The 27,050-nt window shown below is 35.6% G+C and overlaps 1 protein-coding gene and 1 non-coding gene across 2 annotated transcripts in view; one reads left to right on the forward strand and one right to left on the reverse strand.

The window, feature by feature from the left end:
* Positions 1–27,050, forward strand: part of WBP4 (WW domain binding protein 4) — a 32,639-nt gene that overhangs the window by 3,820 nt on the left and 1,769 nt on the right. Inside the window, exons 5-9 of the mRNA XM_032496043.1 lie at positions 4,447–4,614; positions 5,729–5,775; positions 6,259–6,334; positions 8,092–8,285; positions 10,546–10,709. Of these exons, the coding sequence (XP_032351934.1) occupies positions 4,447–4,614; positions 5,729–5,775; positions 6,259–6,334; positions 8,092–8,285; positions 10,546–10,709 (649 nt within the window). The remainder of the gene's footprint in view (positions 1–4,446; positions 4,615–5,728; positions 5,776–6,258; positions 6,335–8,091; positions 8,286–10,545; positions 10,710–27,050) is intronic.
* LOC116668762 lies at positions 12,651–12,754 on the reverse strand. Its single transcript, XR_004326001.1, has one exon. It is a non-coding gene; the product is annotated as a U6 spliceosomal RNA (small nuclear RNA).

Raw genomic sequence — 27,050 nt, forward strand, 5'->3', positions numbered from 1 at the left:
TTTGCTCATGCACTTTTGTTTTACTTTTGAATCTTCATCTTTCCATACCCCCGTTCACAGCAGCCATACTACCTTGTGGTTACCTAGTCTTAGCTCTGTCTTAGATCAGTGGTTCATTTCAGAGACAGTTGAGTTCTTTAGTATTCTAATTATTTGGCTAAATGGATCTATTCATTAAAAAAATAGGCCTTGCATTATAACCACAGTTCACTTTATCCATATGGTCAAAACTATGAATCACATTTATATGGTCGAATTGTAGTGAATTAGTCTTTTGTGAACAAATTAACTGACTTCACTACTAGATGGATACCACTAGGTAGGTAAATTTTTAAATTTTTAATTGAATATATTGGATATGTACTATTGTATAAATTTAAGGTATACAGTGTGTTACCTTGATATACTTGTTACCTTTATATATTTGTAAATGATTGCCATTGTAGCAATATTTATCAATTCCACAATTACAGTACAATATCATTGTCTGTATTCATTATACTCTGCTTTAGATCTCTGGCTTATTTACTACTCATTGTATGTTTGTACCCTTAACATCAGTCTTATCCCTCCATCCCCCATCCCCTGTTAATCACCATTTTGCTTGGTTTTTCAGAGTTTGACTTTTAGATACCACATATAAGTGATATCATACAATATTTGACTTTCTCTGTCTGGCTTATTTCACTTAGCATAATGTGCTTAAGGTTCATCCATGTTGTCACAAATGGCAGGATATCCTCCTTTCTCGTGGCTGAATAATAGTCACATATATCAGGGAAGTAGTATGTCAATAAAAATATATATGCCACGTCTTTTTTATCCATTCGACTGTTGATGGGGATTTGACTATTTCTTTATCTTAACTGTGATAACTTACCTGTGAGTAATGCTGCAATAAGCATAAATCTCTTCAAAATCCAGTTTCATTTCCTTTAGGTGTATACCCAGAAGTAAAATTGCTGGTGGTATGGTAGACCTATTTTTTAAATTTTTGAAGAACCTCTAAATTGTTTTCCATTGTGGTTGATCCACTTTACATTCCCACCAGCAGTGTATAAGGGCTCCCCTTCCACCACATCCTCGCCAGCAAGAAAGTAGATAATTTGAGGGTGTGAGGAATACTCAGTTCCAGATAAAAGGCGTTATTTAAGTGGAGTGTATCTATCCTGTCATTGAATTTAGGTAACTTCCTATAAGCATTTCTTCAGGGACAAGTCATTGTCCTTAAACCAGGCCTATAACAGCTCAGTTGTTGATCTTTTGTAGTGATTGGGGTAGTCAACATGGAATGGTATTCTTTCTCTCTAACAAATACTGCTTTCAATTAACTTTTTAAGCAGAATAATAGTTAAGTTAATTGGCATTGCCCTCATCAAGTAAGAACAGTTGTGACCAGACTTTAAAAATATATCCTGATGTTGTTAAAGGAAGGAGGGGGGAGAGTATTTCCATGAAGATAAAGCTTTATGTTTGTTTTAAGAAGAGAAAGGATGTAGGCATTCCTGCAGAATTAGAGACATATTTGAAAATTCATCTCCTCAGTTATGTAGCTTGGAAGTTTCCATTATGCTGCCCTATTAGCAAATAAATCAGTATTTTATATTTAATTGGATTTTTCCTGTCAAATGTTTTTAATGCCCTTGTTTTCTAAATAGAATATATATTCCTTTAAAAGTACCATGTATACAAAGAAGAGTTTTAAAAACTAATTCTTTTTAAGATTTCTCCAGTCATCTTTAGAATTTTTTAATAAAGTTATATTATACATTTTTCAGCATATTTATTTACTTTTATTGTGGTATAGTTGGCTTACAATGTGTTAATTTCTGGTGTACAGCATAGTAATTCAGTTATACATATATATATTCCTTTTCATATTCTTATTCATTATAGGCTTTTATAAGGTATTGAATATAGTTCCCTGTGCTATACAGTAGGATCTTGTTTATCTATTTTATATATAGTAGTTAGTATCTGCAAATCCTAAACTCCCAATTTATCCCTCTACCCTGCCCCTTTCCCCCACTGGTTAATCGTAAGTTTGTTTTCTGTGTCTGTGAGTCTGTTTATATTTTGTAAATAATTTCATTTGTGTCGTCTTTTTATTTTTTTATTTTTTAATACCTTTACTGTGGTGTGGTTCCTGTAGGGTAAACTACACATATTTCAAGTGTACAATTTGATGAAGTTTGATAGATGTACACACCAAGGAAACGACTACCACAATCAAGAGAGCCGACAGTTCCATCACTCCCCAAGAGACATAGTTTTCTAATTCCCAGTTTATCCCTTCCCAGCCCTTTACCTGCACCTGGTAGCTGTAAGTTTGTTCTCTGTCTGTGAGTCTGTTTCTGTTTTGTAGATAAGTTCATTTGTGTCCTTTTTTTTTTTTAGATCCCACATATAAGCGATATCATATGGCATTTTTCTTTCTCTTTCTGGCTTACTTCACTTGGAATGACAGTCTCCAGGTCCATCCATGTTGCCTCAAATGGCATTGTTTTATTCTTACTTATGACTAAGCAGTATTCCATTGTGTGTGTGTATGTATATATATATATATGTGTGTGTGTGTGTGTGTGTGTATCTCACAATTTCTTTATCCAATTACCTGTCGATGGACATTAGGTTGCCTTCATGTCTTGGCTATTGTAAATAGTACTGCTATGAACGTTGGGGTACATGTATCTTTTTGAATTAGAGTTTTCTCCAGATATATTCCCAGGAGTGGGATTGCTGGGTCCTACGGTAAGTCTGTTTTTAGTTTTTTTAAGAAATCTCCATACTGTTTTCCATAATGGCTAAACTACATTCCCACCCTCCACGGTGTAGGAGGGTTCTCTTTTCTCTACACCCTCTCCAGCATTTATCATTCAGATTTTATTATTATCATTTCAATTTTGAATGATGGCAATTCTGATTGGTGTGAGTTGATACCTCATTGTAGTTTCAGTTTGCATTTCTGTGATAATTGGTGATACTGAGCATTTTTCACGTGCTTGCTGGCCATTTGTATGTCTTCATTGGAGAATTGCTTTTTTGGGTCTTCTGCCCATTTTTGGCTTGGGACTTTTTTTGTTACAGAGTGGTATGAGCTGTTTGTACATTCTGAAAATTAAGCCCTTGTCTGTCACATCCTTTGCAAGTATTTTCTCCTATTCCTTAGGTTGTCTTCTCATTTTGTTTATAGTTTGCTTCGCAAAACATTTTATTCTATTGTCCCTTTGGAGGTTGTTTTATTTTTCCATCAATGATATGTCAAATACATCTCTCATTTTGAATAATTAAGGATACACATCATTTTTAGTGACTACATAGTAGTTAGGGACACGGGCTTTGGAGTCAACCAGAATTGCCTCTTGCTAGTGGTACGACCTTTGATTTTTACTAAAATTAAGTAACATAATGGTATAAATTGCTTATTACAATGAGCACTAAACAAGTGTTCAATAAAGGATATGAAACGCCATAATAGAATGCCATTAAAATGCCATAATTTATGTAACTAATCTCTTATTCATTAACATTTAGGTTTCTTAAGAGTTTTTCACTGTTAGAATGAGTCAGTGAGTGTCCTTATGCATGCATGTTTTCACATTTATCTCTAGGTTCAATTTCTAGAAGTGAGATTGCAGATTCAAACTGTAAATGTATGCTACATATTGACTAATAAAACCAAACTGTCTCCAGAAATCTTGGGCGGATTTATACTTTTTCTAGTAATAAAGTTGATTTATTAACTAATGTTGGAAATAATTAGCCATTCCTTTGGAAAAAAAGCAAAGCCATAAAAACTACCCATTTCTGTTAGAATGTTGGATTTGTCAGGAACATAAACGCTATGTCATATTTGTTGTAATGATTCATCATTTCTCTCTTGTATATATGTTTGTTTTTATTTTGCTCTATGGAATATTTCAATTTTTATGTGGTCAAATTTAACATTATTTTACTTTGTATTCTTTTTCTAAGTATCTTTGATCTGGAATTTACTTTGGTGTAAAAACACGAGAGGGACCAGGGAGTGGGGAATAGCTTTACTTTTGTCCAAATAATTAACCAGTTAGTCCAACATCATTTATGGAATTATCTCTTTTTTTCCTCTAATAAGAAACACTGAAAATCTGCAGTTGTATCTGTTTCTATACTGTTATGTTTCAGTCATATGTTTGCCTACTCCTGCATCAGTTTTACACTACTGGGTTTTTAATCATAACTTTAGGATGTTGTAGTATCTTCCCCTTATCATTTCTTTCTTGTAATTCTCCTGGATATTCTAAAATTCTTGCACGTTTAGTTTTCCAAGCAGGCTTTATTATAATGTGTCAAGTTCCCAAAAGAATCTTGTCAAGCTTTTGATTGGAATAACATTATTATTGTTTTATACCAGCAAAAAAATTAAATTTACATCAGCTACTTCACCCTTCTCTCATCTTTCTCTAGAAATTCCAGAGCCAAGCATATCACCAGTAACCAGCACTGGCCCACCCACCTCTACATCAAATCGGCAGAAAGAAAAGAAGAAAAAGAAAAAAGACCCTTCAAAGGGCAGATGGGTAGAAGGCATAACCTCTGAGGGTTACCACTACTATTATGATCTTATCACAGGAGGTAAGTTATTTAGGCATAGAACTAGTAGAGAATGATAACTTACAGTTTATTTTAGATTAGAACTTTTAGTTAATATTGGAACATTTGAACAATGAAAGACTAACTTTACATTTTTGCCACAATGGTAAAAAAAAAAATTATGTGCCCTTTAAAAAGGTACCGTTCTCATAGTGGCTCAATGTCATAATTAAAGACTTAATAGTGAGTTCCTTAGAAATGAACTATAACTTTGTTTTCTCAGTAAGACCTTCTAAATATGTTAACTTTTAGGAGTTTTAAGAGCTCACAAGGGGAAAGAAGAGAACAAGAAGTAGAAAGTGTGGGTGGTACTGTTCTTAAAGGAATGGATAGAAGGAGAGCCAGAAAAAAAGTGAAGAATGGTCGGGAAGGTAGGAAATGAGATCAGAGAGTTAAGTGTGAAGAAAATCTTGGGCTACCAGTATCAGGATAATTCTTACAATCTTTAGAATCACGATCAGTTTTGGACAGCATAGATAAAGGAGTAATCTCTCAGAGTACACTGAGCGTTAAGTGCATGTTACAGTTTAGCAGTGAACCATAAATGATTGTATGCTAGGGATTGTAAGTCTTCCTCAAATTCACATAGAAATTATTCATTAATTATGTTTTTTCTTCTTTCTTGTGCTTATTACTTGCTTCACCATCCTACTTCGCATACTCTTACTCTAGCAATACATGTTTTTAATTCCTGCATACTTCATCTTATTCCTCTTCTTCTAAGTCATTCATTCCACCTCTTTCTCTCCCCTGCCCCAAGATATCAGAAGGCCTTCTCATGCCTTCAAAACTTACCAACCTTAAATTCCATGAAGTGTTGAAGAGAAGCCCCACCTGGCTCTAATAATTCATCTGGAAATACCAGTAACTCTTATCCTTCCTTGGTTACATAGCTTTCACTTGTATTCTTTTACACACTGCTACTGGGATTTAGGTTGTTCTTTTTTATTTTTCAATTATGTTTTAAACTATAGGCCTATAGTGTTTTGTACATGTTGAGTATTTTGTAAATTTGTGCCATATTAAATTTTTTGGAGAGCTTTTTTTTTCTTTTGAAGCAAAAAGATTTTACAAATGCAATATATTTTGCTTTAAGCATCTCAGTGGGAGAAGCCTGAAGGATTTCAAGGAAACTTAAAAAAGGTAACTGAAGCACATTAATAGTTTCTTTTCTTTATTCCTTAACATGATCGGCTTCTGGGATTTTTGTAGAGTTTTGTTAAGCAGATTTACTTCCAGACAAGCCTCCCAATCTCCCCCTGCCCCACTTTGTTCCTCTCTTGTATCCTTTTGTTAGAAGGCTGGATGGATATGAAAAAGAAAAGTTGTATCTACCCAAAAACTCCATGTAGGGCAAATATTATTAGTTGATTTGCAGTCAGTTGCCATTCACATTTCCCTGTCCATCTGCAAAGAACTCTTCCTGGCTTTCAGAGGTGAGACATTCCCTCACTGAAAGGTGGCTCATGATTAACACAAACCAAGCTTCCTGGCCATGATCAGTACCACCACCCCAAATTCCCAGGTGTCAAGAGGAAAGGAAAGGTTGGCTGACTGTGCCTTAGTTATCTAATACACAAGCATGTCCTTATCTTCAGTTTATGCTGGTTTTTTCCTTCCCATTAGACAGCAGTGAAGACTGTTTGGGTAGAAGGTTTAAGTGAAGATGGTTATACCTATTATTATAATACAGAAACAGGAGGTAAGTATTACCTTACCTTTGATTATCTTTTTAACTATCTACTGTACCTGGAACTACTTTTTAACCTGCTGATGAATTGTCTGAAATTGAGAATTTTAGTATAGTAATAAACATATTTCTATAACAATATATAGTATTTTTTTATCATTTACAAACATTAATGCAATGGAGAAGCAAAAAAAATTTCTGTGTCATTGTTATTCTCTGTTGATACTGCATTCACAAATATTTTTACTTTGAAAATCATTTTTACTTTCTCTACCATTATTGATTTTTATCATGGTCATTTTAGAAATATAATCATTATCTTGGAAAGTACCTTAGAGATCACCTTGTTCAACTTGCCTTTTCCTTTTTTAAAAACAAAACTGAAGCTGTTTTAGCAGTGGCTAATATTGTTTATAATTTTAACTTTTACTAATTTAATAATGTTTCAGTTATATAAATATTTACAAATCTTGCATAATTATTGTTACCTAATTATTACCTATGCTTTTCAAGATAAGATTTTATCTAAATTAATTTCTAATAAATTAATTAACTAGTCTTTCTAGTCACTGACTGTACTTGGTTTATTCTGCAGTAAAATTTACAAAATAGCTATAGTACTGGTGTAACTTTGAGAGGTTTTTTGGTTTTTTTTTTAATTCCTACAATCCAAAGATTTCTACATAGCATTACATCTTTTAGGAAGACATGGCCCTTTTAACCTCCAGGTAGGTACCCAGCCTGCCCAGTGGTGACAGTGGTTCTATCTCAATAAACTTGATGTACTGAATATTTAGAGACAAAATAACATATAATATAGCTTGAGAGTTAGATCTAAATGAGCTCAATGCACAGCTTTTTCTGTTAACAGCTGTGTGATTGTGAACAAGTCACTGGGCCTATAATTGCTCTTAAGTAGAGTAGAGATGATCCTGTACTCCATGGTGTAATGATGGTCATGTGTCTATAAAGTTCCCAAAACAGTACCTGGTATGTGTTAGATGCTTAACAAATTATTTCTTGAAAGTTCTTTTGTTACTTTTGTGAAATAGAGACAAGGAAAAGAAATGTTTCTCTTTAGAGCTGGAAAGTACCCTGTAATTAATAAGGGACTGACTATATATATTGATTTGCCCTCAAAAATTTTGATTTAGGTCTGGACTAATTAGTAATTACTAATAATTACTAATAGAATCCCTTTCACGCTTAAAACTTTCCCAGTTGAGTAATAAATTTTAGAATCCTTTTCTGTTTTATTAAACTAAAAATAGAGAAAAACTGCAGGGTAATCAGAACTGCTGTCATTTTTCTAAAAGCCCAGTAAACCACTAGATGGCAGTAGAATTCAATTTAGATTTTTTTTTTCTTACTATACAAGGACAAATTATATTCTTTCCCATCCTCACCATGTTATTTCACTTTGTGAAGATTCCAGGAAATCTCATGTATGCTCATTATCACATTTCCTGAAATTGGTATCAGTTAAATTGAGTCCTCAGAAAGTATCACACAGTTCTTAGGTCTCTTTCCACTGGGGCTATAGTTCATACATTTAATGAATCTAGATTGTTTGAAATTAGTTTCTGAAAGATAACAGCAAGAGCTTTGGGAAGTCTTATTTATTATCTTATTGATCAGGTGATGGTGTGAAACAGATACAGTGTTGTCACTTAATAATATACTGTAAGTGACAGGAAACGTTATATTGGGAATTATGCCTAAGTAGGATTGGTAACTAAATAACATGACTATTAAAATGTGTTGAATAGAATCCAGATGGGAAAAACCTGATGATTTTATTCCACACTCTGGCGATCTGCTTTCTAGTAAAGTCAATGAGAAGTCACTTGGCACCCTAGAGGAGTCCAAATCATCAGATTCACATAGTGATTCTGATGGGGAACAGGAAGCAGAAAAAAAGGAGGTCCCTACAGAAACACAAAAACTGAAAATAAAGTTTAAGGTAGGTTCTTGATTTACTCTTTACAACAGTTTATTAATTTATTATAAGATCTATAGACTTTCTTCAGTTTTCTGGTAGAAGACAGAAATAAAACCAAGACATGAATTTTGGCAGCTGGACAAATGGTTGCATCATTTATTGATATCTATTTGGTACCAAGACAACAAATTCATTTTTAGACCTCTTAAGTTTGAGATGCCCCTGTAACATTCAGAGAGCTATCTGAACATTCAAGTATGAATGTCTAGACTATAAATGTTAGTTTGAGTATCATTGACACATCCGTAGTAATTTAAGTTTCAGAATAGATGAGGTAACCTAGGAAAATGACCTTGAGGAACATTAAACATTTAAAGCATAGGAGAGAAGGAAAAGCCTGTAAGTATGCAGAACGGTTAGAAAGGTATGCAGAGAAGCAGAAGAGTTCAGTATCCCAGAAGCCAAAAGAATAGAGAGCATCAAGAATTAAAGAGGTCTGCAGAAAGAAAAAATGTCTGTTGAATTTTGCAGTAAGGAAGTCCCTGATACCTGGTAGTAGTTATACCAAAGTTTTAGGTGGGAAAACTCAGACTATAGGGGGATGAAAAGCGGTTCACAGTATATATGTGGTTTGGATATGAAATGAAAAGTAGAAATTAGATGATAAGATAATGACTGCATATTGACTTTTAATCATGAGAGATTTGTGGTGGTGATGTTTTCTCTGAGAGGGCTTCCAAAGGAAGCAGAAAGGGAATACCAACAAGGGTAGGTGGATAGGTTGGTCTTGAACAGGTAATAAACTCATTTTCTATAAGATCAGGTTTTCATTATCTATGAGAAGGTACGCCTATGAATCAGTTGGTGTCAGGGAAGCAATTGAAAAGAGTCATGCCTTTTAGCCTCAGTTTACTCATATATTAAGAAATCAAGATGGCTTGCTGAGAGTGAGGAGCTTTGGGGAGCTTGACAACATTAATGGATTAAAATAGTCACTGAGCCAGAGTGGGAGAGGAAATAACCAGGTAAGAGTATTGACACGTGGGGCTGAGTGCCCAGCTATGGCGGGAAACTAGAACAGACATTTTAATAGTATTAATAGTATTCCTAGTCCTCTTACTTTTGTGATCTTTCCAGGAACACTGAGTGCTACATATGAGGAAAGTATCTTACGACATTAGGTGGCTGAAATATAGTGAAGGCCAAAGTCATTGGCTTTGTGGCTCACAAAACGAGGCTAGAGAATTTTTCAGCTCTAGGATGATAGCAAGGATTCGAATAGCAAGAATGTGGTGCTAGATTTGCCAGAACCATCACTTAAATGGAATGGTAGCCAGAGGTCACTAGATCATGTGAGGAAAAATGGAACAGACTTGTATAGAAGGTGGCATGAGCCTCAGAGGAGGAGGTGTTTATTGTATAAGGATCAAAGTATAAAGTATAATGACTTCAGGAAAAATGTTCTATTAAAAGTCATAATCTGGAAGTAGTCAGGATTACTAAGAGAAAACTGATGCTACTCCTGTGCTGTTGGCAGCATAAGGGAATGAGTTAACATCCATTCAAAGAATTACAGAAAAACTGTCCCAGGACTGCCACCCGTGGTTGTGCAGTTTCCGAAGAGGCTGAAATCTAGTGCATGGTCCACTTGATAGACCGGGTCACAGGGCTTTTGTTATCCCAGATGAAGGGGTGCCACAAAAGCACCAGCCATCTCCAGGAGCTCCTGCGGGAGCTGCTTCTAAGAGGTGTGTCTTTTTCTAATTTTGTGTAGTTACCAATTATATAGACCAGTGAGTTTCTGGTAGTGTCCTCAACATGAAGGTGGATTTCAGTTAAGACTAAAAGGTTGAGGGAGTTCTTTAAGTAGATAATGGTGTAGAAGGGTCTAGTCATAGGTCATTAAATTGAAAAGGAGCATAGAATAGAGAGAGGTCACTGCTGGATATGTAAGTAAGGAGAAAAAGCGGTAAAGTGGACAAGAGAGGATAAGAAAGTCCATTGTATGTCTTTACTGGTAAAACATTAATAGGGTCATGTTATATTATTTTAAAAAGGAGACTTGGCCATGTGGTGTGTTAGCATTTTAGACTTAATGAAAAACCTAATCAAGCATTAAAATTCTTTTATGTACATGTGCTGTGTTATATGCAAATTTAAACAATTAAGTGAGTTAATGTATTATTATTTTATAAATCAATAACAAGACTATGTTAAAGAAGTTTTTTTTGTCCTGGCAGTTTTGCTTGAAGTGTGTGATTTCTTGACTTTGACATTTCAGGAAAAAAATAAAAATAGTGATAAAAGAACTGAACCAGAAACACAGAAAGAAAAATATGCCCAAGGGCAGAATTCATCAGGTCCAAATGAAGAAAAATCCAAATCTCATAAAAAGTCAAACCCATATGGAGAATGGCAAGAAATTAAACAAGAAGTTGAGTCCCAGTAAGTTCCTGAAGCTTAATCTCACTCTTATTACAAAATTTTACATCCCTACTTCTATAAATTGAAGTACTTAATTTCAAGAATAAGGTGCTCATTAAACATATAGCTCACTTATTTCTAGAGTGGTTTTATTTTTTCTAATTAAATACTTTTAAATATTTTAAAATGTAAGCTAATGTTTTTTTTTAAATGTAAGCTAATATTTATTTTTAAAAGTAAGCTAATGATGGCTTTAATTTCCACCAAGACATGATATTTCTATTGACCACACATTGCCACACCAACTCACATCATGTACACATGAGCATTCTCACACTCACCATTAATACTCCATCAGAGAAACAAATATCTGCATAGCCAATAAATGCTTCATGGGATGTATCTAAAGGCAAGAAAAAACTCTTGTTTTTTACTGTATTGAAAATGGCCTATGACACTTAACATGTTTTTATTTCAAAAACCAGAACAGTTCTAGCAACTAAACAAGATCATGGTGGAGATGTTATCTGGTTTACATTAAAGTGTTATTAAATGTTCAGGTTGTATTTATGTTACTTAAGGAAATATCAGGAAATATGAGTTTAATATTACATAGTGCCAGGCACCATAAATATGCTGACTGGATATGTTGAAGTTGCAGAAATAAAAGACTGCATTACTTCTGCCCTTAAGTGATTTACAGTAGGAAGGTGGTCCTACTGTACCAACATCTCCTATACTTCAAAGTTGAGATTTCTTAATATTTGACTATTTTGTTTTCCATTTGCTAAGTATTCTGTAAAGCCATTCTTGCTAAATTTTGACCTGGTCAGCCAGTTTAATATGTGATGGATTATGTCTGAATTCCTAAGTAGATTTACTGGTGAGGTTGAAATAATTTTTTTCATTTATTTATCAGTGTTTTATATTTCCTCTTCTGTGAATAGTCCGTTCATAGTAGTCGCAAATTTTTCTGCTGAGGTATCTTTCCTTACCTGTATAAGCTCCTAATGTAGTACAGAAGCTAACCATTCATTAGCAGTAGTTATGGTGGATTTTCCCCCATTTGTAGTTTGAGTTTTAATTGTGCTTATAATGATTTTAGATGTGTAGAATTTTATAATCTTGAGTCCTCTCTTTTTTCCCTTTGTAATCTGTTTTATTGATATTACCCTTTTTCATGCAAAAGTCAAATATATACTTGTATTTCCTTCTGGTTTGTGTGGTCTTACTTCTTTTTTATGTCTTTACTTAATCCATGTTTGACACCTTGTATGAGATGAAATTCCAAAATGATTTTTTATCTTACCTGGCAAACAAATTTCTCCAGTACTGTTCTTCCCCATTTTAAAATACCATTCTTCTCCATTATTAATTGACACTTCTAAAAACTCTTATGTTCAGTTCTCGAATTTACCAACTTATTTCTGGCCACCTGTTCCATTAGTCCATCTATCTTTGTGACAGAATCATAAAGGCTTAATTGTTATGATTTAACTATATCCTTTTATATGGTATGTGCTGATACCTGCTGGTATATCTCTCTTTTTTTTGTTGTTCCAAAATTTTCTTCAGTAGTTTCTTCCTTTCATTTCCAGGTTAGTTAAATAATTTGCAAGTGTTCAACAAGTATAATATTTATATAAAATTACAGATAAGTTATATTATACTTGTTGAATTTGGCAAAAAAAGGATATTTTCAATATTTTGTATTTTTATCCAGAAATTTTGTATGTGCCTCTTTTTACTCAAGTCATTTTTCATGATTCTCTATATAGCTTTTGTTGCTGCTCTGTATAAGCTTCATAATTGCTTTTTTTTTTTTGAGGCAAAATTTTTGTCTTTTTAGTTTGATTTTTTTTTTCTTTTTGAAAATTTTTTGTTGAAATATAGTAGACTTACAGTGTTGTGTTAGTTTCTGGTATACAGCAAAGCGATTCTGTTATACATACATATATTCTTAAAAACATGGAACGCTTCACAAATTTGTGTGTGATCCTTGCACAGGGGCCATGCTAATCTGCTCTGTATTCCAATTTTAATATATGTGCTGGTGAAGCAAGCACCATGTTTGCATTTCTTGAATGTAAGCTAGGTAGCCACTTAGTCTACTTGATTCACTTCTGTAACCCCAGGACTTTATAGTGACTGGCACAGGTGGCAATAGGTGCTTAGTAAGTGTTTATTAAGTACGTGAATAGTTTTACATATATTGCTTCTTTTTAATTGCAGATTTAATCCATTTTTTTCTATTTTTTAATAATAATTATGATTGTAATTGAATAATAATTATGGTATGAAAAAGCCAATGTGTCCAGTTATGTTGCTGACTTATTATTAGCAAGACTATTTTTCTGAGTCTTGGGTGTTCCATGTAGAAACTTGTCTGCAAATATTTTGTGTTTTTTTTCCTGTTGATTTTACTTCCTGTTTATTTCATGTCCTATTTATTTTAGTTACACTTTCAAACTCAGTGTTATATAATAATGAGAGTGGACATTTCTGTTTTGTTGCTGATTTCAGTGGAAATGTTTCTAAAATTTATATTGAGGATTATGTTGACTATTGGCTTAAGGTAGATAATCTTTATTATGTTAAGGAAGTGTGCTTTATATCTAGATTTTTTTAAGAATTATTGTCAGAAATAGATTTTAGTGAATTTCAATAGTCATATCTCTGATGTGGAAAACAGATTAGAAATGGTGGTCTGTAGTTTAGTTTTGTTTTTGTCTGTTAAATGTTTATCTGTATGAGATTTTTGTATCTGACTTATGCTAAATAAAATGGATTAATGTTCTAGAATAGTTAATAGTTACCCTAGGATTAAAAAGATTTTTTAAAAAATCACTAATAAAATCTTCTGGTCCTGGAGTTCTACAGGGAGGTAATTTCTGACAGCTTTTTCAGTCTCTTGGTTACTATCTGTATGATGTACAAGTTGCCTGATCTTCCTGAGCTTCAATTTCTTCATCTGTAAAATGGGATAATAATAGTTTCCACCTAATTGTTAATTTATTGTGAAGAATAAATTAGAAAAAAACAAGTTAACACAACTAGCACTATATTCATACTTGGTACATAAGCATTTGGTACACCTAAGCACTCAGTAACTGTTACATGCTGTAACTGGTGTTGCATTGCAGGGGAGGTGGGGACAGAGTAGCTTCAGCTAGTCAGTTTCAATAATTCACATTTTTCCCTAAAATCTTGTATTTCATCAAGGTCTTAAAATTTAAAACATATGATAACACATTAAACTTTCTGTATATTTAAATTTTCCAGATCTTTTAAATCCTCATTTTAAGTTTTAGAATTTTTTATTCTTTTGCAGTATTTGCTAAAGAATTTTTTCTCCAGCTGTGTTTAGATACTATAATTGATGTACAACATTGTGTAAGTTTAAAGTGTGCAATGTGTTGATTTGGTACAGTTACATGGTGCATAATGATTACCACAATAGTGCTAGCTAACACCTCCATTATGTCACACATAATTACCAAGGTTTTTTGTTTGTTTGTTTCTTTGGTTTGTTTTTTGTGTGTGTGTGGTGAGAACGGTTAAGATCTAGTCTCTGAACAACTTTAAGATATGTAATACAGTATTGTTACTATAATCCCCATGCTGTAAGTTAGAGCCCTCAAATTGTTAATCTTATAACTGGAAGTGTGTACCCTTTGCCCAATCTCTCCCATTTTCTCCACCCCACAAACACTAGTAACCACCTTTGTACTTGGTTTCTCTGAGTTTAGATTTCTTAGATTTCACATGTAAGTGTTATTATACAGTATTTGTCTTTCTCCATCTAATTTATTTCACTTAGCACAGTGCCCTGAAGGTCCATTCATGTTGTCGCAGATGGCAGATTTCCTTCTTTCTTGTGGCTAGATAATAATTCCGTTGTGCATGTATACCACATCTTTATCCATTCATCTGTTGATAGACAGTTGAGTTGTTCCATATCTTGGCTATTGTGAATAATGCTATAGTAGATGTGGGAGTACAGGTGTATCTTCAAGATCCTGTTTGCATATTTTTTGGTTATATATGCAGAGGTGGGAATCTTGAATCATATGGTAGTCCTGTTTTTAATATTTCAGGAACCTCCATACTGTTTTCTGTAGTGGATGTACCAATTTACATTCCTACCAACAGTGCTGAAGGTATCTCTTTTCTCCACATCATTACCAACATTTGTTATCTCTTGTTTTTTTAATACTAGCCATCCTAACAGGTATGAGGTGATACCTCATTGTGGTTTTTACTCACTTTTCCCTGTTGATTAGTGATGTCAATTACCTTTTCCTGTACCTTCTGACCACTTGTATGTCTTCATTAGAAAATATCTATTCAGTTTCTCTGCCCGTTTTTTAATTGGATTTTTTGTGGGGTTTTTAAATTGGGTTATATGAGTTCTTTATTTTGGATATTAACCCTTTATTAGATATATGATTTACATATATTTTCTTCCATTCTGTATGTTTCCTTTTCATTTTGCCTTTTTTTTTTTTTTTTTGCTGTCCAGAGCTTTTAGTTTGATGTAGTCCCACTTGTTGATTTTTGCTTTTGTTCACCATGCTTTTGATCTCATTTCCAAAAAATTATTGCCAAGACCAATGTCTAGGGGAGCTTTTCCTTATGTTTTCTCCCTAGCAGTTTTACAGTTTCATTTCTTACATTCAATTTTTAAAATTTAATTAATTTTTTAAGATTTTAATACATTTTTAGTTAATTTTTGTGAGTGATATAAGATAGGGGTTCAGTTTTATTCTTCAGCATGTTACTCACTCTTTCTGACACCAATTATTGAAGCGACTATACCTTCCCTGTTGAATATTCTTGGCTCCCTTGTCAACTATTAGTTGACCCTGTATGTGAGGGTTTATTTCCGGGCTCTCAGTTCTTTTCCATTGGTCTATGTTTCTGTTTTTATGAGAGTATCATACTGTTTTGATTACTGTAGTTTTGTGGTCTAGATTGAAATCAGGAAGTGTGATGCCTCTGGCTTTGGTCTTCTTTCTCATTCTCAGAATTGCTTTGATTGTTTGGGGTAATTTGTGGTACCGTACAAATTATAGGATTCTTTTTTCTATTTCTGTCAAAAATGCCATTGGAATTTTTATTGGGATTACATTGACTCTATAGATGGCTTTGAGTAGTATGGACATTAAAAAATGTTAATTCATCTGATCCATAAACACGAGATACCTTTCCATTTGTTTGTGTGTTCAGTTTCCTTTAATGTCTTACAGTTTTCATTATATAGACCTTTCACTGCCTCAGTTAAATTTATCACTAAGTATTTTATTGTTTATGATGCATTGTGAATGCAGTTGTTTTCTTTATTTTTCAAATATTTTGTTGTTAGTGTAAGCAAATGCAACTGCTTTCTGTATTTTAAATCCTGCAGCAGTACTGAATTCATTGATTACTTCTAACAGGGTTTGTTTGTTTGTTTGTTTGTTTTTGGTGGGAGGGGGTCCTTTAGAGTTTTCTGTGTATGAGATCATCTTGTCTACAAACAGATAATTTTACTTCTTCCTTTCTAATTTGGATGCCTTTTTTTTTCTTGCCTGAGTGCTCCAGATAGGACTTTCAATACTGTGTTGAATAGGAGTGTTCAGAGTGGGCACCCTTGTCTTGTTCCTGATCTTAGAGGAAAAACTTTCAGTCTTTCACCATTGAGTATGATTTTGGCTGTAAGTTTGTCATATATGAACTTTATGATGTTGAGATATGTTCCTTCTAATCCCAACTTGCTGAGCATTTTATCATGAAAGGAAGGCCTTTTCTGCATCTGTTGAGACGATCATATGATTTTTATCTTTCATTCTATTAATGTGGTGTATCACAGTTGATTTGCAAATGCTGAGCCATCCTTACATCTCAGGTAAATCCCACTTGATCGTGATGTATGATCCTTTTAACGTGCTGTTGAATTCAGTTTACTAATGTTTTGTTGAGAATTTTTGCATCTGTGTTCATTAGGGATATTGGTCTGTAGTTTATAAGACTTATAGTGTTCTTTTCTGGCTTGGTTATCAGGGTAATGCTGGCCTCCTGTAATGAGTTTGAGAGTTTTCCCTTTTTGATTTTTTGCAAGAGTTTGAGGAGGACTGACATTAATTCTTTAAATGTTTTACAGAATTCACCAGTGAAGCCATCTGGTCCTGGCCTTTTTTTGTGTTGGGAGGTTTTTAATTATTGGCTCAATATCCTTGTTTTACTAGTCTGTTCAGATTTTCTTTTTATCATGATTCATTTTTAGTAAGTTGTATGTTTCTAGGAATGTATGTATTTCTTCTAGGTTATCCAAGTTTTTTGGCCTATAATTGTTCATAGTAGTCTCTCACAATCCTTTTTATTTCTGTGGTAGCACTTTATGTCACTTCTTTTATTTCTGATTTTATTTGAGTCTTCTCTTTTTTTCTTATTTTAGGTAAAAGTTTGTTAAATTTGTTTTACTTTTCAATAAACCAGCTTTTAGGTTTCTCTTTTTTTTAAATGTATTTTTATTGAAGTACAGTTAGTTTACAATGTTGTATCAGGTTCTGGTGTACAGCACAGTACTTCAGTCTCAGGAACATACATGCATTTGTTCTCATTTTCTTCTTCACCGATAGATTACAAGATAATGAATATGGTTCCCTGTGCTGTACAGTATAAACTTGTTTAGCTTTCTTAATCGTTCCCTCCTCTTCTGATCACTTTCATTTATTTCTTCTCTGGTCTTTGGTATTTCCCTCCTTCTGCTGCCTTGGGCTTAGTTTGTTCTTTTTCTAGTTCCTTGAAGTATAAAATTAGGTTCTTTATTTGAGATCTTTCTTTTTCCTAACGTAAGTGTTTATCACTATAAACTTTCCTCTTATAACCACTTTTGCAGTGTCTTATAGGTTTTGATGTATTGTTTCCACTTTCATTTGTTTGAAGATATTTTTTGAGTTCCCTTTGATTTCATTTTTTATCCATTAAACTGTTTCAGAGTGTGTTAACTTTCATATATTTGTGAATTTTCCATCTTTCCTCCTATTACTGATTTCTATTTTTTTACCATTTGATCAGAGAAGATACCTGGTATGATTTCAGTCTTCTTAAATTTGTCAAGATCTGTTTTGTTACCTATCCTGGAGAATGTTCTGTGCTCTTGAGAAGAATGTGTATTCAAGTCCGGTATTTCCTTGTTGATTTTCTCTCTGGATGATCTATCCATTGTTGAAAGTGCTTTAACTTAAGTCTCCTACTATTGTATTGTTGTCTGTTTCTCCTTTCATACCTGTTAATATTTGCATAATATATTGAGGTGCTCCAGTGTCTTTTCCCATTCCTTAACTTTCAGCCTATGTGTGCTCTTAAATCTGAAGTGAGTTTTTGGTAGGCAGCATGTTGTTGGTTCCTGTGTTTTTGTCTATCCCACCACTCTGTATCTTTTGATTGGAGAATTAAGTCTATTTACATTTAGATTAATATACATAAGGACTTACTAATGCCATCTTATTGTTTTTTGGGCAGTTTCATAGTTCCTTTTTTCCTTTTTTTCTCTCTTGCTGCCTTGTTTTGTGGATTGATGGTTTTCCATAGTGATATGGTTTTATTTCCTTTTCTTTATTTTTTGTGAACCTGTTTTAGGCTTTTGCTTTGTAGTTACCATGCTGTTTGTGTAAAAAATATATATATGTATATATATGATCTCTTTCATAGTCTGTTTTACACTGGTAACGACTTTGGTTACATACAAAAGTACCCTTCTACTTGCCCTGTTTGTTGACTTACAGTATTGTTTTGATGTTACAGTTTACATCTTTATATACTGTGTGTACATTAACAAATTGTTTTAGCTGAAGCTATTTTTAATACCTCTGTTTTTTAACCTTTATACTAAAGTTAAGTGGCTCACACACCACCATATTACAATATTAGACTCTGTGCTACCTTTACCATTGTTTTGTATATTTTCGTGTTGGTAATTAGCAGCCTTTCATTTCAGCTTGAAAAACTCCTTTCAGCATTTCTTATAAGGCAGTTTTATTGATGATGAATACTCTGGGTTTTTTGTTTGTGGTTTTTTTTTAATTAGGGAAAGAATCTCACCTTCATTTCTGAAGGACAGTTTAGTTTGGTAAAGTATTCTTAGTTAGCAGTTTGGTAAAGTTATTCTTAGGTTTTTTGTTTTGTTTTGTTTCAGTATTTTAGCTATATAATCCCATTCTCTCCTGATTTGCAAGGTCTCCCCTGAGGTATCTGCTGACAACATTATGAAATTCCCTTCTATGAGAGAAATTCTCTTTTCTTGCTGCTTTTAAAATTTTGTCTACCTACAAGCACTACAGGAGTTCCATGGTGGCTGGAAGGGCTGTTGGGATTCTCAGCAGCACTTTCAGGTTCAGTAGCTAGAGACCAGGGCAGGCTGTGGTGGTGGTGTACTGTCTTTGACAGTTTTATTGAAATGTACCTTGGGAAATTATGGATCAAAAATTTTGAGGTAACCTACCAGCTTCAACTTGGTCCCACAGATCTCTTCCCACATTTGGCAAGTTTTCAACCATTATTTCTCTAAGTAAGCTTTCTTCCCCCTTTTACCTTCTCTTCCTCTTCTGAGACTCCAGGGGTGCATACATCATTTCTCTTGATGGTGTCCCAAAAGTCCTATAGGCTTTCTTCATGCTTTTCACTCTTTTTTCTCCTCTGATTGAATAATTTCAAATGATCTGTCTTCAAACTCACCGATTCTTTATTCTGCTTGGTCTAGTCTGTTGTTGAAGCTCTCTGCTGAATGCTTCAGTTCAGTCGTACTCTTCAGTTCCAAAATTTCTGCTTGGTTCTTTTTTGGTTTTTGTCTCTTTGTTGATTTCTAATTTTTTTCTTTTGTTTTCCTGATATCATTGTTTATCTATATTCTCTTGTAGCTCTCTGTGGGTCTGAAGAACAATTATTTTGAAGTCTTTGTCAAGTAGTTCCTGAATCTCGATTTCTTTGGGCCAGTTACTGGAGGTTTACTTTATTACTCTGGTAAACATTTTCCCCTGATTCTTGGTGATCCTAGCAGCTTTGTGTAGATGTTTACACACTTGAGAAAGGAACCACTTGTTGTAGACTATATGGACTGACTTTAGTAAGAGAAGACTTTCACCTGTGGGTGGGGGCACACTGGAGCATACTGTGACTCCAGTGCTAGTAGTACAGGGCATGTGGCGGCACTGGGTCTGGGGAAGGTATTATCTCTCTAGCTCAGGCCACTAGGGTCCAACAACTGTGTGATCCTTGGCAAGCACTACAGGAGTTCCATGGTGGCTGGAAGGGCTGTTGGGATTCTCAGCAGCACTTTCAGGTTCAGTAGCTAGAGACCAGGGCAGGCTGTGGTGGTGGTGTACGTCCTCTGGTGGCTGGGGCCAGCTACAGATGCCTGTGTAGTGGCAGGGGCCAGTTGTAGACACACACAGTGGTGGGGGCCAGGCAGACAGCAAGGGACCCTGGCTATCAGTGTGCTTTCCTGTTGCTGTACAGTCTCCCCCCTTAGGGTAGACACTGCAGTGTCAGGAGTCAGGCTGGGGGCATGCAGGTGTGCAGCTGGAGGGGCCCGCTACAGATAAGTGTGGTTGTACAGGCCAGTGAGAGAACATTGGGCCTGATTCTGGCCCACAAGCAGCTGCAGGGGCCTGGTTGTTGGCATCATCTCCTGTGCTGCATTATCTCACTCTGGGCATGCACAGTGCAGTAGAGGCTGGTGATGGGTATCAGGGCAGTGCATGCAAGTGCGCAGCTGGAGGGGCTGGCCTCAAGCGCACAGGTGGCAGTGAGGGTCAGCCATGGGTGTCTAGGCTGGCATCTTGCACAGAGGCCTTTGCTGACTGCGGTGTGATTCCCAGGCTCTGGCAGGGGTGAGGGCAGAGGGACTCAGGCAGCTGGCATTAAAGAAAGGTAAGTAACAGTGTGGCAATATACCAGGTGAAATCTGTAGGGCATCTGCAGCAGCTGTCATATCTGTTCTCTCTTGAGTGGCAAAAGCTGCTGAAGTTGTCTGTAGAGCAGGTCCCTGTGAACTGCAGTCACTCTCAGTCCCTGACTTTTTCCCTGTTCCCAGCCATCTCTTTATATATATAGCTCTAAACTTCACCAGTGTGGGTGGGATGAAGCCTAAGTAGGACCTTCATGCAGTGGTCCACAAGGCTGCATAAGCAGGTCACTCACCCCACTCTTCTCTTCCTGGTGAGGGGAACTTTTTCCAGCTGGCGAGTTTCCTCTTGTCTCTGAGCAGTGTCAGCTTGGGGGATAGGATGATGCAGGCAAAATAAAGTTGTCTTCCTTCTCTTTTTTTGAAATTACTCTCAGGGTTTTTTGTTCCACTATGTTGCTCAGATTTCTTAAATGGACTCCAGAGCTCTCCTAGAGCTGTTTTTGTTCATGAATAGCTGTCTAACTGATGATCATTTTGTGGGGATGGAGGCTGGAGTCTCCACTGAAGGTTTTTTTGTTTTGTTTTGCTCTGTTTTTTCTTAATGAATCAGTTCTTCTTTTTAATTGTCTTCTATTACATATCCATTTATTAATGGATGTTCTGTTTCTTCATTTCTACTTCTATAACTTTCTTCCCCTGACTTTTCTTTTTTTATTTTTTTACTGCAGTATAGTTCATTTACAGTGTTTCAGATGTATAGCAAAGTGATTCATATATTTATTTATGGAATATATATATAAAACTCTATTCTTTTTCAGGTTCTTTTTCATTATTGGTTATTACAAGATATTGAATATAGTTCCCTTTCCCATACAGTAGGTCCTTGTTGGTTGGTTATCTATTTTATATATGTTAATACCAGGCTCCTAATTTACCACCCCCTTTCCCTTTGGTAACCATAAGTTTGTTTTCTATGTTTGTGAGACTATTTCTGTTTTGTAAATGTTCATTTGTATCATTTTTTTTAAGATTCCACATATAAGTGATACATATTTGTCTTTCTCTGTCTGACTTCACTTAGTATGGTCATCTCTAGGTCCATCCATATTGCAGCAGATGACATTATTTCATTCTTTTTTATGGCTAAGTAATATTCCATTGTACATATAGATAACACATTTCCTTTATCCATTCATCCCTCAATGGGCATTTAGGCCTGTGTTTCCTTATTGATTTCCTATCTAGATGATTTGCCATTGATGTAAGTGGAGTATTAAAGTCCCCCATTATTATTGTGTTACTGTCAGCTTCTCCCTTTATGTTGTTAATGTTTGCCTTATATATTGAGGTGTTCCTATGTTGGATGCATGTATATTTACAATTGTTATGTCTTCTTGAATTAATCCCTTGATCATTCTGTAGTATCCTTCTTTGTCTCTTGTAGCAGTTATTTTAAAGTCTATTTTGTCTGATATAAGTATTGCTACTCCAGCCTTCTTTTGATTTCTATTTGCATGGAATACCTTTTTCCATCCCCTCACTTTCAGTCTGTATGTGTCTCTAGATCTGAAGTGGGTCTCCTGTAGACAGCATGTATATATGGGTCTTATTTTTGTACCCATTCAACCAGTCTCTGTCTTTTGGTTGGGGCATTTAATCTGTTTACATTTAAGGTAATTATCGGCACATATTTTTTATAGCTGTTTTGTTCATTATTTTGGATTTATTTTTGTGGGTCTATTTTTAGTCTCCTTTCATTCTCCTGTGATTTGGTGACTATCTTTAGTGTTATGTTTGGTTTCCTTTTTCTTTTTTGTGTGTATATCCATTATGGATTTTGGTTTACTGTTACCATGAGGTTTTTGCTATAGCAATGTATGTATATACATGGCTTTTTTAAGTTGCTAATCTCTAAATTTCATGTTAAGTACCCTGCATTTGTACTCTCCTCCCTTCACAATTACTCATTTTGGTATCATATTTTACAACTGATTGTTTTGTGTATCCCTTAACTGCTTGTTGTGAATACAGATGATTTTACTACCTTTGTTTTTTAATCTTCCTCCAAGTTTGTGTGTGGATGATTTCCTACCTTTACTGCATGTTTGCCTTTACCAGTGAGTTTTTCCATTTCATAGTTTTCCTGTTTTTAGTTGTAGTCTTGTCTTTTCCACCTAGAGAAATTCCTTTAGCATTTGTTGTAAAGCTGGATTGGTGGTACTGAATTGTTTTACCTTTGCTTGTCTGTAAAGCTTTTGATTTCTCCATCAGATTTGAACGAGAGCCTTGCTGTGTAGAGTATTCTTAGTTGTAGGTTTTTCGCTTTCATCACTTTAAATATATCGTGCCACTTCTGGTCTGCAGAGTTCCTACTGAAAAATCAGCTGATAATATGGCCTTTTGTTGCTTTTTCCTTGTTGCTTTTAGTATTCTCTCTTTATCTTTATTTTTGTCTTTTTAATTATAATGTCTAGATGTATTCCTTAGGATTAATCCTGTATAGGACTCTTACTTCCTAGACTTGGGTGACTGTGTCCTTTCCCACGTTAGGGAAGTTTTCACCTATTATCTCTTCAAATATTTTTTCAGGCCCTTTCTCTTTCTCTTCTCCTTCTGGGATGCCTATAATATGAATATTAGCATGCTTCATATTATCCCAGAGTTCTCTTAAACTGTCCTTTCTTTTCACTCTTTTTTCTGTTTTATGGTAGTGATTTCCACTACTCTGTCTTATAGCTTACTGATCCATTCTTCTGCCTCATTTAATCTACTACTGGTTCCTTCTAGTGTATTCATTTCAGTTATATTGTCTTCAACTCTGGTTATTCTTTATATTTTCTAACTCTGTTAAAAAAAATTCTAACTTCTCATTCTGTGCATCCATTCTCCTCCTGATCATCTTCATGATCATTACCGAACTCTTTCTCTGGTAGAGTACGTATCTCTTTGTCACTTACTTCTGGGATTTTATCTTGTTTCTTCTCTTAGAACATATTCCTCTGCTGCCTCATTTTGTCTAAGTGTCTATTCGTATTTTTATGTTTGTGGTAGGTTAATTACATTTCTTGACCTTGGAGAAGTGGCCCTCTGTAGAAGACACCCTGCATGTCCCGGCAGTGCACTCCCCTTACCCAGTGGCTGGGGGCCAGCTGGTCCCAGGGTAGAATCTGTCCCCCATTTGTGACTCATTCCACAGGCTATAGAATCATTGTTTTCTTGTTTCTGGTGGGTGAGTCTGGGTCCTGACCCTCTGGTGGGCAGCGTTCTGTCTAGGGCATGTCTAGAGGCAGCCGTGAGCTCAGGAAATCTTTAGACAGCCTGTCTGCTGATGGGTGGGTCTGTCTTCCCACCCAGTTAGTTGTTGGGCCTGAGGCGTCCCAGCATTGGAGCCTACAGGCTGTTGGGTGGGGCCAGCTCTTGGCCAAGCAAGATGTTAGCCTCCAGGAGAGTTGATGCAGTGGAATACTCCCTGAATGTCCACCCCCAAGCTTTTAGGTCCCCGGTGTGAGCCACAGCCACCCCTCAACCCCCCTCCCCCACCAGGAGACCCTCCAAGACCAGCAGACAGGTCTACCAAGGCCCCTCTGAAATCACTACTTCTGCCCTTGGTCCCGGTGCACATGAGATCTGTGTGTGCTCTTTAGGAGAGAAGTCTCTGTTCCCCTGCGTCCTGTGGAGCTCCTTCAGTTAAGCCCTGTTGGCCTCCAAAGACAAATGCTCTGGGGGCTCCTCATCCCAGTGGCAGACTCCCAGGCTGGGGAGCCTAATGGGCTCAGAACACTCGCTCCTGTGGGTGAACCCCTGCAGTATAACTATTCTCCAGCTCGCAGGGCCCATCTGAGGGGCATGGGACCTGATTATACCACAAGTGTGCCCCTCCTGCCGTCCTGTTGATTCCCTCCTTATGTATCCACTTGTAGAAGATCTTTTTCGGTAGGTTCCAGTCTTTTTTATTGATGGCTGTTCAGCAGTCAGGTGCGGTTTTGTTGTGTTCATGAGAGGAGGTAAGCTTAAGGTCCTCCTACTCCGCCGTCTTGACAAGATCTGGCACTTCTCCTGACTTTTCTTAAGTTTCTTTGTTTTTGTTCTCTTTTCAGATGAACACTTAAACTATTGACAGGAGGTGAGGAAGGGATCTGTTCTTATTTCTTAATGAAAATAGTTAAGGCTGCATTCTCTCTGAATATAATTCTGCCCATATATCATATAAACCTTGAGTGATGCTTCCTTGATTTCCTTGTTTATGGAACAGTTTCATATTGTGTTTTTTGCTTACTCTTCTGACTTGGTGGTTTTCCAGAAGGACTTATTTTTCAGTCTCCACACCAGTGGGAGTTTTTTTTTTTTCCACCTTTCTTACATTGTGTTTGGACATTATAACCTTTACAATTTTTGCATTTTGAATTTTGGAAATTATTATGGTTTTGAGGAAGAGCTTATGTAATTATTTTTTGTAACTGATCTAAAATTATCTGAAAAGAAGGTATATTCTCTGTAATATATTTTATTTGCAGGCTCTTAACCTTTTCTTTCAAATACAAACTTCTTTTCCTCTGATTATGTCAAAGAGTAGATCATACTTCACTGCCACTTCTGTTAGCCTCCACTTAAGAACTTCCTAGGACCACGATTTCAAAAATGGAATCTTCCTCTATTTTATCTTTCCTGTAATCCCACTTAAGAAGAAATAAGATAACTTGATCACTTTTTCAAAATACAACACAAAACACCAAGATTCAGTGAAATAAATGAGTCTCACATAGATTTTCTTGGACAGAGATTCATTTATCTAGTGACCAAACCCTAGTGCTGTTCATTACTCAGATCTTTCTCTACTTGGCTAATGGAATTTCTTCGTCTCACCTGGAAACAGTGGTCTAGGGGAAAGAACATAAGTTCCAGGTCTGCACAGGCCTGGGTTTTAATCCAAGCAATACTACTACCTTAACACTTTGGGTTTACCAAGTTTTTTAACCTCTCTCTAACCCTCAGTTTCCTCTCCTGTAAAAATAAAGTAAAAGGCCAAGAATTAATACCCCATCCACTGTAGGGGCTACTATGCTTCTTGGAAAGCACCATTGTTGGCAATCCAAGGGAAAATAGGGAAGTGGAAAAAGCAAACAAAAATGGCATTTAATATATATTTTTAATACAGTAAAGTTTGGAAGGTATCTGTTTTCAAAACAAATCAAATTTAATACCTGTTCCAGTGAGAATTCCTATTTCCTGCCTCCCTTCATTAGATTTTGAGGAAATGTTGTATAACATGATGATCTACTAAGGTAGCTTCCGCCTCAGGTTTTATATAGAATAGTTTTGTGTTTTTCATTTTTCTGGTGTTGAACTAGCCATTACTGGTTTGAAATTTTCTTTGTTCTTATATTCTTTGTAATTATATTCTCCTTTATTTTGTTTTTTTACAATCCTAGCAAATTTCCCAACTATTGTTACATTTTAAAAAATTATTACAACGATTAGAGACCTCTTTTAAACCTGTGTTTTTATCCATGTATATCTAGCATGGAACATAAAAAGATCTCTCAATATTTTTGCCAAAGACCTTTCTACATAGTCTGTGTGAGAGGGAGGCAAATTTAGTATCTTGTCCTCTTAAGATAATTGAACTGAACAGCTTATGTTAAATTTTAATTCTAAGCAAACACATAAAAATTACATTATCTTTAAACTTAAGTTATCAAGAACCATAGTTGATGAGAAATCACTATTCTTGTCTCTCTGGGTTTTTGTGAGAAGCATGTATCATCCACTCCAGTGCTCCTTTCATTTGCAAATGACAAATCCTGGCGTGTTTGGGGTCCAGAGGCCTCAAGCATGGCTGGATCTAGGGACTTGAATACAGTCATCAGAACACTCGATGTCTTTGACTTCTGTCTCAGCTTTCCTCCGACTGGACTCCCTTTCTCAGGCAGGCTCTCCCCACTTGGTAGCAAAGCTTTAGGCTTATATCATATGTACAGTTAGAGGTCCCAGCAGAAAGAGGTGCTGGTTTACCAGCTCTAAAACGGGTCCTGCTTCGCTTTCATCACATACCCAGTTCCCGTTCCAGAGCTAACCACTGTGAACTGACTGGACATGAACTGAATTAAAATTCATAGAGAAGGGAGAAGAGGTGGTTCCTAAAAGGGAAAATAAATGAAAATAAAAGGAGTTCTAGAGCTAAAAAAGACCCTCAAAGGGCCAAAATAAAAAATATTTTTACCTCACGTGCCCGGTGCATTGTCGGGCCTGTAGCGACATTCAGTACAGCTGCTGTCATTGTAACTACTGCTACTCTAGACCTGCCGTAGCCTTTCAGACCTCTCCTGGCCTCTGGGAAAGGTTTTCCTCTCTGTTTCCCAGAATCAAGATGAATGACTACATTACCTGGGTTCTTCTGAGATTGAGGAGTGTAGATCTGTACCAGTCTTCACTCTTCTCAGATGGGGTTTCTTAACTCTTACTGTCTGAGGCTT

Source organism: Camelus ferus, chromosome 14 (genome assembly GCF_009834535.1).
Source record: "Camelus ferus isolate YT-003-E chromosome 14, BCGSAC_Cfer_1.0, whole genome shotgun sequence".
Classification (NCBI taxonomy): domain Eukaryota; kingdom Metazoa; phylum Chordata; class Mammalia; order Artiodactyla; family Camelidae; genus Camelus; species Camelus ferus.